The sequence below is a fragment of the Copadichromis virginalis genome, linkage group LG1, assembly GCF_057382275.1.
Source record: "Copadichromis virginalis isolate Kocher_CV1m ecotype Utaka linkage group LG1, C_Virginalis_male_GT1.1, whole genome shotgun sequence".
Lineage (NCBI taxonomy): Eukaryota > Metazoa > Chordata > Actinopteri > Cichliformes > Cichlidae > Copadichromis > Copadichromis virginalis.
In genome coordinates, this window is record NC_140618.1 from 12,862,002 (window position 1) to 12,876,889 (window position 14,888).

The window sequence follows — 14,888 nt, forward strand, 5'->3', positions numbered from 1 at the left end:
ACGTGGCATCTAGTTGTTAAGAAACGGGGAGAAGTTTTAGGAGTGACGGCGGTGCTTTGAGATGTGAGAGATTTGAGACGTTTAGCGCAAATCTTGTGTAGTTAGTGTGTAGTGTAGTTTTTGTTGTGTGTGTCAGAACAATGAGGCGACTGCTGAATGTTACAGAAGTTACAGGAGTGATACATCTCCTGTTGTAAGGCTTGCAGGTATCAGGCTTGTGATGTTCTCCTTTATCTCATAGTGGACAGAAATTATTTTTTGGAGTGGCACAAATAATTTGTGTGGCATCAGATTTGATGCAGAACAGCTGATTGTTCTAAAAATTTGAAATGTTTATTTAAAAAACCGCCTTGGCTGCATTAAAAAAATAGCTGCAAATTTTTTTTTTTAAAGAATTAACTATATAATTAATTGCCCAGCATTGGTCATTATATACTATATTTTGCAGACAGAGAGTTACAGGACTCTCTCCCAGACCACAGACTCATAATACAAGTCAGCGCTTTTTAAAAAAGAAAGAAAGTTGTGCTTTCAAAATTGGAGTTCAAGTTATTTTTACTTCCAATAGTGTTAACATACTACACAGGTCAATGACTAGATTTTTTTTTTACATTTTCATTGTAAGTGGGCTAAAGCAGTTAATTAAAAGTAGTCTAACATAAATGTAAATGCTGTAATTTGATTATTTTAATAAACCATGTAACTTGGATGGATTAGATGCCGGCGTGACCACAGTGCACACGTCTGATGTCACTCACAGTGGTCCAAGGGATCGCTCAGGGAGTTTGTGTGTTCGCTCAGACACGTGAAAAATTAGAGGGAACATTGGTCATAGACCAAAAGAACAAAAGTTCAGTTTCCTGCAGGTACTTACAAAAGCAACTAAAGGAGTCGCCCCCTGCTGGCAATTAGAAAAATACAGGTTTAAATGAGTTCCCCTTTGGCTTCACATTTCAAATCTGGAAGCTACTCATCTTTTACATGCAGTCTTTGTGTGTGCCCATACACCAGGAAACAGATTCTCAAAATTATTGATGTTTTAATAAAACAATTTCAGTTTACAATTCAAATGCATCAAAAACATTTAAATAACAGAAAACAAGGACAATATCTTAAGACAATTTCAGCAGTTCTATATTTATATTTGCTAAGTTTATCAATTAAAGAAATAATATTTAATAGGATCCTCCACTTTGTGTCTGGGTGAGTAGTGCTTTACAGATGGTGGGAATCACTTTATTAGTATCTTTATCATTTGCTGCAATTCTTCATTGGATTTTCCTGCAGCTGCTCCCATGTCTGTGTCAGAGTTTTGTTCCTTTCCTCCACAGACTGTGCTCTTCACATGAAAATGCAGGAAAAACACAATGCTGCTTTATCATTCTCATACACTTACTTTACTCATACAAGTCATTTGTGGAGTTCAAGAGCAGTCTGCATACAGTACAAAAACAATGCTAACCTTTTCTGAAGGTAGAGATTGCAGGTTTCCTTTAAGGTGTTGTAGCTCAGAGTTTGCTGCTGTCGTGTGGACTCAGGATATGAAACAACGTGCTGCTTAAAGATGTCAGACTCTGCAAAACGGAAGACGAAAAGCTGGCTCTGGCTCCTTTCTTCAGATGTAACACTGCAGCTGGTGTCCTGGTCACCTGGATGAGAAAAAAAAACAACTTTATTTACAGTATTGTTCTAACATTAATCCAGGAACATGCTGTTATCATAAAATGGTGTTTGGGTTTACCTCGTATGAACAGACTCTGCTGTTTGGAGTTCAGCGCATAAATTGGACTGTGGGGAGTCGTAATGAGATGAGTTGTGGGAGGAGTCAGGAAGCACACAGTGGTGTTGTTGATGACATCTTGGATGGACATTTTTCCACTCCTTTGCATTACAAGTGACTCACAGAGGCAGGAGAAATGAGACAGTAAGATAAGAACTTAAAGTCATTAAAGGGAACCTATTGTGTTGATTTCCTAGTGCTTACTTCTATTTTTGAACCCTACTCCAGTAGCTCTGCATGACTTGCAGTTCAAAATAACCCATTTATCTTATACTAGGTCCACTGAACCTTTACATCATAAAGGTCCAATGGTGCATTTAGTCAGGGGCGCAATTTCCAGGGGGGTTATGACCCCCCTAATAATCAGACCCAGCCAATATAACCCTCCCAATAAAATTATGAATGATCTTGCATAAATAGGCTGTTGATTTTCTTTACTCATTTCAGTTATTACCAGCAAAATAGTTGCATGTTTAATCATCTGGGAATTTACCCAGATTTATTTATTTATTTAGACAGAGATCTTGACACCCCCCAATGTTCAGCACAAAATTATGCCCATGCATTTAGTGCAGTCTCAAGCCTGAGCTTTTGTCTCACAAGGGTTATTTGCCCATACACTGACCTCATTATAAGTATTATGGCAATCCATTGTATATTTTTATCAACAGCTTGAGTATTCCTACCAATCCCTGCAGGAACAGTACTGACGCAGTGACAGTTGGGAGGTCCTTGCTGTCCTTTGGCCTGAACAGACACATAAAGTGATGTGTAAACATTTAATCTAATACAATGCCACGCTACCACGCATGTAAAACTCAGACAACCTTTCAGAGAGCTGCTTTGTGCTGGGTTTTGTCCCCCGTCCAGTTGTGACGGTTTGAATTGCTCCACTTTTACACAATATCAAAAGATGGACTTTTTCAGCAGTAAAAATCTGGAAGTCATCATCAGTCACAGGGCAGCAATCCACAAACTGTACCCTGAATAAGGCGCTGTTTGCTTCTGGCATTAAAACGAGAGACAATGGAGCCCCTGGAAATAAAAACAAAGAGGAATAAACAGGCTAAAATTAGTTTAGAATAGAAATAAATAAAAAGCTTTAAGACTTTTAGCCTCATAGATATTACATCAGAGACTGTGTATTTGTCTGCTATCTGACTCCTGCTAATTAGTGTTTTCAGTCATGTTTTTGTTGGAGAATAAATATATCTGTCAGCTTACTGAGAACGTGATTATTAGCTGAACTGTGTTGTCATGTGCACAGCTGGATGCGTGTTTAACTGTGGAAGCACTTAATAATACTGACACTGTTGTGTCAGTATTTTTAAGTGTCAGTAAGGGAGACAAAAGGATGTCTGCCTTTTCTGTCCATGTGTTTGCAGAGACACAGAATAGAAGAAAATGGATATTCTGTGAGGAAACCAATCATTGCTTTTCATCTAACTTCCTGAGAACATCTGATTTTTTTGTATAAGAACTTTAGAATATATTAAAAAAAAGCCCTGCCAATTTACAGGCCCCTTTAAATAAACATGCGTGGGTAAAACTTTGGTGGCTTTTGATTTATTTATTTATTTTTTAGTAGTTTTGAGTCCTCATATCTAACTAAAGTACAAGACGATTTTAAACTCATTCCTGAGTGTCATGAGCTAGAGACAAAATCTTTTTTTTCTTCAGCATATTACTCATATTCTCATTCATTTTACTTTAAACATCAAGATCATGGGATATACCATAGTTTCAACAACGGCAGCAATTTAATATTGAGGTAGAGAAACAGGAAAAAGAATTGGTACCCTGATAATTTACTGGAGAAATCTTCCAAAATTGCATTTGAGTAAACTTTCAGCGGTCATATCACCACTTGGGATAAGTTGCTTGTCAAAGGAACTCATATGAGAAGTTTTGATACAGGGCTCACCTTTAGCATTCATTCCTTCTGGGGGGTCAAAGTGATTTCCTATTCTAGACATTCTAAACATTCTATGAAATGGAGAAGCAAAATAGAATGTGAACTGATGTTCACATGTTCTATTTTCCAGATTTCATTTTAACGGAAAACAAGGATGTCTGCAGAAACTCACTAAACTCCCAATCAAAGAAAGCTATGGAGAATTCAACCATGGTGACATTTTAGAGCTGCCCCGTAGGATTTACTTACCGGATCGCCTGTCCCAGACACACACCAAGGCATCACTGAGCCCAAGAGCGATGTAACGGTTGCATTTACTAACAGCTGAGCAGAGGATTTCCATTGCATTTGGCCACAATACATCTGGCATCGGGTCCACATCTGCATCAAACAGAAGGCCATTCCAAAACGTTAAAATAATCTCACTGGTGTAAAGAAAAGTATGCTGTAATATCAGCACTTTTTAAAGCTTTTGTTCTTAGTATCTAGACTTATCTCTTAATTAATAAAATATCATACTTGGGCTGCTCTTTGGTGGTTTTTTTAGGAAATACTGAAGAAGATTACAGCTGCCACTCCACCACACAGCAACAGCGACAAGTAATCCTAAGAAAAGGTCAGACAGTGAAAATGACATTAACAGGAGCATGGTCTGCATACAGACTTGAATATGTCTTTAATGGATCTCTGACTGTTGAATGCATAACGAATACAATCCAAAGCAGGAGGATACCCTTGTGACTTTCAATCAGTTCATCAATCATACATATAAGGTCAGAAAGACAGAAGGATCATTATTGTGGAAACTTCCAAATGGGTTTGACATATTTAAATTACTGTTAAGCAATTAAGCAATAACACTTAATGCTACAAACCTGGCTGAAACTCTGCTTTGCTGTCACCAGGACCACAGGGCAGAAGAAAGTGCCACGTGCAATGTCTGGAAAAGATTCAGTAACTAATATGTAACAAAAGAGAGATAATTGTTTGCAGACAGACAGATTACAAATGCTGGAGTACCCAAAGGTGAGTTTTATTTACTCGTTATATTAAGATGTAGAACTAACTCATCTTATGTCTTTAATACTGGATTTGCTGATAATGTAGTGACTGGTTTGATTAGTGATTCTTTGCATTTCTGAATGAGTCTGTTAGTGTCATTCTAGTTTTCTTTAGTTAACCACATGAGGTCTTAGAGGGCAACCACACAGGAAGTGAGGAGCACCAATGTGGCAACTACACACCACTAAAAGTCAACAACATTCGACGACTTCAAACGACTACGAGCAAAATATCTGCTGGCGATGCAAAGTGGGCAGATTTTTTAATTTTGAGGTGAGCGAGCAGGATGACATTTACAAATATAAACAAAATGAGCCTATAATTATTATCTAATACAGACAGACAATCTGCAGAATATCTGTGAACTCCCAATCAAGAAAAGCTTTGGAGAATTCAGCCATGGTGATATTTTAGAGATGCCCCGTAGGATTTATTTTAGACAGACAGACTGACCAAAACAAAACAGAGCAACCAATGAAAGCAGCTTAGCTTTGGAATGCTGATTGTATTGGCATGAACTTTATCACACCTTGGGCTTTCATTCATTTCCTTTCTTTTTCCTTCATCTGTACTGAAGGGCGGCTTCTCCAAACGATGGCTGCTGCTCCTGATTATGTCCAGAGCCAAACAGTGCATCAGAAAGTCTGTTGGCTGCGACGTCTCAGGTGGACTACTGAGTGCCTTCTCTGCCAAAAAGCAGAAACATGAAGGTCAGTTGCTTGGCTGCATTTTTATTTCAATCATAAAAACAAGAGATACAATACATAAAAACTGATAGACCCACATACATCTCTGCATGTTTGGTTAAATTGTAGCACAGTGTAAATGTAATGCTTCTGCTCTAACAGAAAAGTTATACCTGTTGGGATTTTTGGTGGCCTGATTTGAATCATTACAGTAACTGGTGACCATTCAGATGAGTTTGGGTTCTGAGGATTAAAAAAAACAAAAAAACTGTTTATTTAATGTGTGATTCAGTCACATGCAATATATAGTCTCGATCAAAAGACTACTTGCAAAATGGCAAAAAATCATATTCTGCATGGTTGGATCTTAACAAGGTTCCAAATAGAGCTTCAACATGCAACAAGAAGAAATGAGAGTGAGACAAAACATCTTTTTTGAGCATGCAATTTATTGAAAACAATACTTAAACTGAAACAGGCTGTTTTACAACTGATCAAAAGTTTAGGACCACATGCCTTTAAAAGGCCAAATCTGTTAAAAAAAAAAGTGGATTCATTGTCATCCATTGCATACATTTGAAAATCCTAGGTAACTTCCTTATTGCAACCTTCTGCATTCAGAAGGTTTTCAGAAAACCTGACCTCTGACCCTCACATTGAGGTCGAGGTGACTGAGATTCAAACTGAGATTTTTAATACATACACTTATCATATTAATTTGACAGTCCTTGTATCATCTTTCTTGAATTGTCATGTTCACAAAATTTTCCGAAAATTGGACTTCTGACCTTGGCCTTGAGGTCAACGTCATGGATATTTGAACTTGTCTAAGATTTTTAGTAGATATGCCTAAGGTATTAAATATGAAAATCCTAGCTGGGTGTTAATGCTACTTGCCCAGCTGGATGATGACAATACCCCAAGCATTTCAGGTTTAGAGGTAAAATCTAGAAAAACAACCAAAAGGATGGGAAAACCTGAAAAAAAATGATGGTAACATAAGTCTAATATGAAAAAAAATGGCATAAAGTACAAAGAGAGACCGGGATGTAACCAGGACTTCAAAATCTTTGGTCTTAGCACTCCTTCCCAGAGTTCGGTACCCAAAACACATTCTTATTTCAGTTTAAACTGTGACTCATTACCTGTGCATTCTCCAACTCTTTCAGCCATGCTGCTGAAGGAAACTGGTAGACCTCAAGCCAAACAGCTCCGCCGCCTGATAGGATACGTAAAATGAATAAAATTTTGCATTTGATTGCAAACTCTGTAACTAAATCCCATCATAAAAACTAAAATAGAAGTTCATACTTACAACTGAGTGATGCAGCTCCATAATTTCCCCCTTCAAACAGTTCAAATGACAAACAAATGCTCCTTTTGTTGATATCTTCCTGTTATTCAAATAATTGATTTGTTTCTTTTTTTTTTTAATAATTAAAAACAGAAAAATTCTAAGTGAAAACCACACCCTGTCCCAGTTACAGTGGGGCAAAAAAGTATTTAGTCAGCCACCGATTGTGCAAGTTTCCCCACCTAAAATGATGACAGAGGTCAGTAATTTGCACCAGAGGTACACTTCAACTGTGAGAGACAGAATGTGAAAAAAAAATCCATGAATCCACATGGTAGGATTTGTAAAGAATTTATTCGTAAATTAGGGTGGAAAATAAGTATTTGGTCACCTCAAACAAGGAAAATCTCTGGCTCTCACAGACCTGTAACGTCTTCTGTAAGAAGCTTTTCTGTCCCCCACTCGTTACCTGTATGAATGGCACCTGTTTGAACTCATCATCTGTATAAAAGACACCTGTCCACAGCCTCAAACAGTCAGACTCCAAACTCCGCCATGGCCAAGACCAAAGAGCTTTCGAAGGACACCAGGAAAAGTATTGTAGACCTGCACCAGACTGGGAAGAGTGAATCTACAATAGGCAAGCAGCTTGGTGTGAAAAAATCAACTGTGGGAGCAATCATCAGAAAATGGAAGACATACAAGACCACTGATAATCTCCCTCGATCTGGGGCTCCACGCAAGATCTCATCCCGTGGGGTCAAAATGATCATGAGAACGGTGAGCAAAGATCCCAGAACCACACGGGGGGACCTGGTGAATGACCTGCAGAGAGCTGGGACCAAAGTAACAAAGGTCACCATCAGTAACACACTACAACGGCAGGGAATCAAATCCCGCAGTGCCAGACGTGTTCCGCTGCTGAAGCCAGTGCATGTCCAGGCCCGTCTGAAGTTTGCCAGAGAGCACATGGATGATACAGCAGAGGATTGGGAGAATGTCATGTGGTCAGATGAAACCAAAGTAGAACTTTTTGGTATAAACTCAACTCGTCGTGTTTGGAGGAAGAAGAATACTGAGTTGCATCCCAAGAACACCATACCTACTGTGAAGCATGGGGGTGGAAACATCATGCTATGGGGCTGTTTTTCTGCCAAGGGGACAGGACGACTGATCCGTGTTAAGGACAGAATGAATGGGGCCATGTATCGTGAGATTTTGAGCCAAAACCTCCTTCCATCAGTGAGAACTTTGAAGATGAAACGAGGCTGGGTCTTCCAACATGACAATGATCCAAAACACACTGCCCGGGCAACAAAGGAGTGGCTCCGTAAGAAGCATTTGAAAGTCCTGGAGTGGCCTAGCCAGTCTCCAGACCTCAACCCCATAGAAAATCTGTGGCGGGAGTTGAAAGTCCGTGTTGCTCGGCGACAGCCCCAAAACATCACTGCTCTCGAGAAGATCTGCATGGAGGAATGGGCCAAAATACCAGCTACTGTGTGTGCAAACCTGGTAAAGACCTATAGTAAACGTTTGACCTCTGTTATTGCCAACAAAGGTTATGTTACAAAGTATTGAGTTGTATTTTTGTTATTGACCAAATACTTATTTTCCACCCTGATTTACGAATAAATTCTTTACAAATCCTACCATGTGGATTCATGGATTTTTTTTTCACATTCTGTCTCTCACAGTTGAAGTGTACCTCTGGTGCAAATTACTGACCTCTGTCATCATTTTAGGTGGGGGAACTTGCACAATCGGTGGCTGACTAAATACTTTTTTGCCCCACTGTATATAAGTCATTTAGTAAAATGTGACAATACACACCATAATGTTAGTAACGCAGAGGAGGTGTATCGAGTCTGAATGATGACCAAAGACTCTCGCAACACCTGTAGATGATAGCAATGATGTCAGTATGATGAATAACATTTAATAATATAGAACCTGTTTACACACTTCAAAAAGCATTACTGTCTAAGGCAGTGGTTCACAAAATGTACAATTAAAATGGAGCATTAAATGCACAAAAAGGCATGAATTAAATAACATTTACTACATTAATTACATCAGATGCCCTGATTAACCTAACAGTGGCTCAGACTGACTGCAAGAATAATATTTTTTATGACTTAAAAATGAACAGTTTTTTGGGTGGAGTTAAGTTATGCTAAGATTGTGCCAAGTAACCCAACAAGGCTCTTGGAAACCAAACATCCCTTCTTAGAGAAAATGTGCCTACTGCACAGATTCCTAACCAGAGGCAGCAGCAAAGTCTGATTGTGTGTAAAAGCGGCCAATAAAAAGAATAGTGACAGGAGCCTGTCCTATCTGTCATAGGGTGAGAGGGCGGGGTGCATCTTGGACAGCTTGCCAGGGCATTGCACGGCCAAATGTCAGTGTGCGTTTGCTAATCTATAAACTTCCAGCTGTCTGATATATTTTTATGGCAGATAATTGTTATAAACAGCAGAAGCAACCCAAGGAAAGCCTGGTGGACCATAACTCACCCATATCATCAACAGTGCCAAGCAGATACATGGTCTTAGACATACTGGTCATCTGGATAGATGTCATTTCCAGCCTGTCCTGCAGCCACCCTGCAACACGATTCAGAGATGACGCACACCACACAGACAAGCCCCCGGAGTGGCCCAGACAGAGATACCTGCCGTCGTCTGAGCAAGTCAAGCAGTTGGTGTTTCCTGGGAGCTGACAAATGAGGGAAATAAGTATTTATAGAAGCAAGTCTCACCACTAAACACCTTATATCGGCCGCTATTTTGAAACAATAACTTCATGAATTTCATTAATCACAAGTATGTGAAATTGCACGTAGAATCACCAGTGAAATGAAATCTCATAACAAATGCTCAAAAATACTTACTCACACCTGTAAGTTGTATTTCTACAATCTTCCCACAGGTTTCAATTAGGGGTGCAACGATACTCGTATCGATATTGAACCGTTCGATACAGTGCTTTCGGTTCAGTACGCATATGTATGAACAATACAAAATTTGTAATTTATTTTATCAACTTTCCTTCTGACGATGCTGTCTGTGTTGAGCGCTCAGTGAATCTGCGTTTGACTACGCCTAGGCTGCACTGTCGAGCGCAGATCCACTGAGCGCTCAACACAGACAGCATCGTCAGAAGAGCGCAGGGCAAGCTAGCAAGACAGAAGTTAAGCTCTCCTTGCAACATGGAAAATTGAACCTCCCCCACCCTCATTCAGATCTGGCGTTTGGAAGTATTTTGGTTTTCATGTGACGTATGACCCTGAAGGTAAGCGCGTCATGGACTAAAGTAAAACAGTATGTTGGATGTGCCGCGCACTAGTGTGTTAGCGCAGTTAGCTCGTTAACGTGTTGGCCGTCTAGCCCCACGCACGGAGATTTGCCGTGTTGTGGCGTTAACGTCATTTCAACGAGATTAACGCTGACAGCACTAGTGGGAACACAACGAATATGACTGCACATTTACACCGACATCATCCTAGTGCAAAGACAAGTGGAAGCAGACAAAAACAACAAGCATGCATGCTACAAACTTTACCCGAGTCATTTAGACAGCCGTTAGCACATGATTCTCCTTATGCGGACCTGATATGTTTAATATTGTGGCGAGCTCAGACAAGGTGGAGACGGAGGTGTCGTTTGGTCTTGCTTCCCGTGAGCTAGCCTGGGAGCACAGCCGTTTATTGACATCTGCAGAAGAACACTGCCGCTAGCTAACTGCTCAGCGCGGCAACAGCACACCGTCGCAGCGAGAGGGCGTCACCCGTCACTATGGCAACATAAACAAAACATAACTGTACAAACAGAACCCCGAACAGCCCTGACCCGCTACATAGCCCCCAACTAAGGGGTCAGTCGTCCCCGACGACCCCATTACCCCACACAAAGTCCTGCAAATGTCCAGGTGCCTTCTTTTGGCGCACCGGCCGGTCACGACCGGCGGGGGAAAATTCACTCGGGTCAGAACATGGGGTGCCACCATCATCCCACTTCTGACACCAATGTGGCGAGCTCAGACAAGGAGGAGACGGAGGTGTTGTTTGGTCTTGCTTCCCGTGAGCTAGCCAGGGAGCACAGCCGTTTATTGACATCTGCAGAAGAACACTGCCGCTAGCTAACTGCTCAGCGCGGCAACAGCACAACAACAACAACACATAGGGCGCCCTCTGACCCCGGAAGGACACACCGTCGCAGCGAGAGGGCGTCACCCGTCACTATGGCAACATAAACAAAACATAACTGTACAAACAGAACCGCGAACAGCCCTGACCCGCTACATTGCCCCCAACTAAGGGGTCAGTCGTCCCCGACGACCCCATTACCCCACACAAAGTCCTGCAAATGTCCAGGTGCCTTCTTTTGGCGCACCGGCCGGTCACGACCGGTGTTCCAGATCTACTGGCGTTTAGATCAACTGGCGTTGGTCGAACAGATGTGTGTCAGTCTTGCGTTTCAGGAGCTGCTACCGACAAACCAGCAAAAAAAGGCCAAATGTGTCATCTGTGACATTTGTGAGGTTGTCTCAAACACACTCCGTCAGTCTTGATGCTGTTGAACAACAAAATGCTTAAAAATGTGGCGAGTTTACCTGGTGATATCCTCATGCGCGACGCGATCGCGAAAACAGCAAACAAGTAACACCACGCCGTTGTTGTTCACAGGACACAAAGAGTAAACGATCGGGAGACTCTTGTCGTCGTCATCGTTCCCCTCGCACGGTTTATTTCTCCGAATTCAGCGTTTTTGCTTCACAACTACAGCGTGCTGTTTACTTTGTGCACTAACATGGAGTCGAGTCAACCAGCGCCACCTCTGGCCAAGTGCCACAGCCTACAGCCAGATCAACCTGTGACACACATCTGCACCACGTTTGAATTCGTGTCATGCACATTTGTACCTTTCAATTGTGTCTGTTTGTGCGTCATGCAAATAAACCTTTGAAAAGAATGAAATGATATCATATATTCCTTATTGGCCTACATTTGTACAAAATTCCAAATTATATACACAAAGTCATAGAAATCACCACTCCAATTGGTCATCATGATTTTGATATTCTCTTTTTCCATAACAATGAAATACGCCTTGGACAAATATGACACATCAATATTTCATTAGTGTTGTAACATCACATGTCGCTAGCATAGTCTGTCTGTGTCTTTTCCCTGAAAATGAATATTTCCAGCCAATATAGGCAATTCATCAACATGGCTGGAGTTATATACAGTCTGTATAAGTGTGGTTAATCTAATGAACATTTGTAAGGAGACGGCAGTTACTGTGAATTCACAGCAGTTACACAGTGATTAGTAATAAACAGCCAGTGAGAGTGAGTGGATATGACTGTTCCCACCACTAACACATGACCATAGCCCACTACTAGATTAACTTGTGACACATCTGCACCTGCTGCTATGATCACAGTGAGTAGAGGCTGAGTGGCTGCACTTACCCCTGGTACATCCAAATCTGCCCACAAACATGTTGAAAGATGCAATGCCAGCAATGTGGATTGTCAACACTAAAAACAATCAGTAAGCAAAGACAACAGGGATCACTTTTTTCTGTTTATTTAGCACCCACAACATTTGTAGTCGCCTTCTGCACAAGGGAAGTCCACATATACCGTGTGGTACCACTTTCCACAGAAGGTGCAATCTGCAAGATTGAATGAGATTGTCAGAGTCATTGTCTGGCTGTTTATTACTAATCACCTGCTGTACATTCACAGTAACTGCCATCTCCTTACAAAAAAAAAAAAAAAAAAGTGCCAACAGATGCCATGATGCTACATGGATATAAAAATGTGAGAAAACATCAGATTATGAGCTTTCAAAATGTCTTATTGACAGTTTTCACAAAGTAAATCATGTTCTATTATTGGTTTGTTAAATACATATTTCTTTGGTTTAGGAATCAAATGCATGGTGTCCAAATGAGTGGACATGTTTGTAACTCCCTGAAAAATGAGTTCATGAACAAAATTTCAATTGCATTTTTGGGTTGTTTTTCTTTTTGTGCTTAAAGAGGAATAAAAATCTAAGGAAAAAATCGTGACTGAGGCCCTCATAATTAATGCATGAGATAGTTAAACTTAAAACTTTACATGTCAAGATCTTTGTACCTGCATCATACCAGTAAGTTCCAAAGTAGGTGTCTCATCCCTGGATGTCTTTGCGTTATGGGCTGATTCCATTTCTTTTCTTGTGATGAAGAATAAACCTGGAGAGAGAATCGAGAGCTCTCATGTCGTCTTTGTTTACCTCCACAACAGAAATTTTTTTTTTTTTAGAAAGAAATAGATGTCTGTGAAATAAGACAACACAGACTCACTGCTTTAACTATATATAGATTTTACTCATCTGCCCCTTTATTAGCTAGAAAAAGCCCTGAAGTTAATTCAGTATAAAGTATTCCAAAAACATGTAGAATATGGTCGTTACTATGCAGGAACTGAAATAGCCTTAAATGTCACAGTGGAAAAAGCTGATACTATTTATATGCCGCTGAAAGTATTTATTGGAAATAAATAAAATAACAAAATGAATCAGATTAGCCCTTTTCGTAACACTTGATGTCGTTCACTAAATACTTTAGAGCATAGAGTTTACAACTTTACACACAGACTGATTCATATGGCCTAGATGTGGCTGAAAAAGAGTTCAGTGAGGTCACTGGTTAGCAGTGTTGGGCAAGTTACTTTGAAAAGTAATTAATTATAGTTACTAGTTACTTCTTCAAAAAAGTAACTGAGTTAGTAACTGAGTTACAATTTTCTAAAAGTAATTAATTACTTGAAAAGTAACTATTGCGTTACTTTAAAAAACAAAAACAAAAAAACGTTTAACCCTGTGGGGTCCAGGTTGTAACTGCAGCCATTTTTAACTACTTTTGATGTTTTCTCTAAATTTTACCTTTAAAAACTATTTACCTTTCCTTGTTTGGTATCTTCCTTTTCAGCACAACCTCACGTGTCTGAATTTACAGTTATGTTTTCATTTTGACATACTGTATTAACACAATGATCTAAAATCACACAAAAAACATAAAATCAGAGTAGAAAAAGTTATATTTTTTACTGTAACAACCACAAACATGTATAATGAATCATATTTCATAACTTTAAATGCAAATATAAATGGTCAATTTTAAAATCCTATGCACAAGTTTTGCAAACAATAAAGTTATTTGCATCTATTTACCTTTTACCTTGATTTTCTAAATAACCATTTCAAACTATTTACAGAACAATCAGCTGTTCATTTTTCAATAAGATGCCACACAAAAATAATTTCTGTCCACTATAAAGGAGAACATCACAGCCTAAATCCTGTAGGTCTGACAGCAGCAGGTGTATCACTCCTTTTTCTATCTGGAGACAGCAGTCACCTCATTGTTCTGACACACAACACAAAACTATCCACAACACTACACTCCCATCACTGCTGGTTAGCCTGGAGGCTAACAATGAGCTGACACCACAGATAAAAAATCGTCATATAAAGCTGTTTAACTCAGGACAAAAAAGGGGCAGCTTGTAAAACAACTATTAGATCACAAACAAAAGTATTTTAGTGTAAGTGTAATTTTAGACCAGAGTGGAAAAGCACTGAAAATGGATATGTTGGTCTTACCTCAGCTTTGTGAACTCTGAACGGGCTTGATGTTTCACGGTCGCTATGACAACCGACTGGCTCCACCCCGACCGCGGTTTAAAGCTGCTTTGTGTCAGGAGGAGCTACACACCGGCGTGGATGCTACAGAAGAACGGTCACAGTGAGATCTGCAGCCCTGCGATCTAATCTATGTCTGAAGAAAGTGCATGTTCTACTCTTGTGATAAATGACTGATAAAATATTATTCTTATGTGCACTTTCTGTAAAGCAGAAGGTATATTTTTTTTATATTTGGTAGCACTTTTTTAATAATTTCACACTATTAAGCATTATTAAAGTATTGGTAAGGTATTATAGAGTACTTAATTTAGCATTTATAGACATTGCCCTGCTTTAGTATGCCATTTATAAATATAGATATTTTATTATGACTATGATTACGATTGTTACTGTGATAGCTCTACATGATGTAACAGTAACAGATGGAGAGACATACCTGTATTTATAAATGA

The 14,888-nt window shown here is 39.7% G+C and overlaps 1 protein-coding gene across 5 annotated transcripts; it reads right to left on the reverse strand.

The window, feature by feature from the left end:
- Window positions 1–931: 931 nt before the first annotated feature.
- Window positions 932–14,473, reverse strand: wdr93 (WD repeat domain 93). 5 transcript variants are annotated; one of them, XM_085451287.1, is made up of 17 exons: window positions 14,395–14,438; window positions 13,692–13,786; window positions 12,885–12,982; window positions 9,251–9,452; window positions 8,568–8,632; window positions 6,759–6,837; window positions 6,589–6,662; window positions 5,617–5,686; window positions 5,287–5,443; window positions 4,571–4,635; window positions 4,215–4,301; window positions 3,945–4,076; window positions 2,608–2,815; window positions 2,467–2,527; window positions 1,742–1,898; window positions 1,463–1,649; window positions 932–1,339 (listed from the first exon to the last, which is right to left on the reverse strand). In XM_085451287.1, the coding sequence occupies exons 3-17, from the start codon at window positions 12,954–12,956 to the stop codon at window positions 1,252–1,254; spliced, it is 1,704 nt and encodes a 567-aa protein (XP_085307413.1). In that variant the 5' UTR covers window positions 12,957–12,982; window positions 13,692–13,786; window positions 14,395–14,438; the 3' UTR covers window positions 932–1,251. The 5 variants fall into 5 exon arrangements, with proteins under 5 accessions (XP_085307413.1, XP_085307405.1, XP_085307437.1 ...); XM_085451279.1 differs by lacking the exon at window positions 13,692–13,786 and having other exon boundaries at window positions 14,395–14,473; XM_085451311.1 differs by lacking the exon at window positions 13,692–13,786 and having other exon boundaries at window positions 933–1,339; window positions 9,251–9,340; window positions 12,896–12,982; window positions 14,395–14,473.
- Window positions 14,474–14,888: the final 415 nt, after the last annotated feature.

Coding starts and splice junctions, on each gene's coding strand:
- wdr93 (XM_085451279.1), bottom strand. CDS start 12,956: ATGGAATCAGCCCATAACGCAAAGACATCCAGGGATGAGACACCTACT. Junction 6,838..8,567: donor TCTGCGTTACTAACATTATG/GTGTGTATTGTC, acceptor TTTGAATAACAG/GAAGATATCAACAAAAGGAG. Junction 2,528..2,607: donor ACAAAGCAGCTCTCTGAAAG/GTTGTCTGAGTT, acceptor GTGTCTGTTCAG/GCCAAAGGACAGCAAGGACC.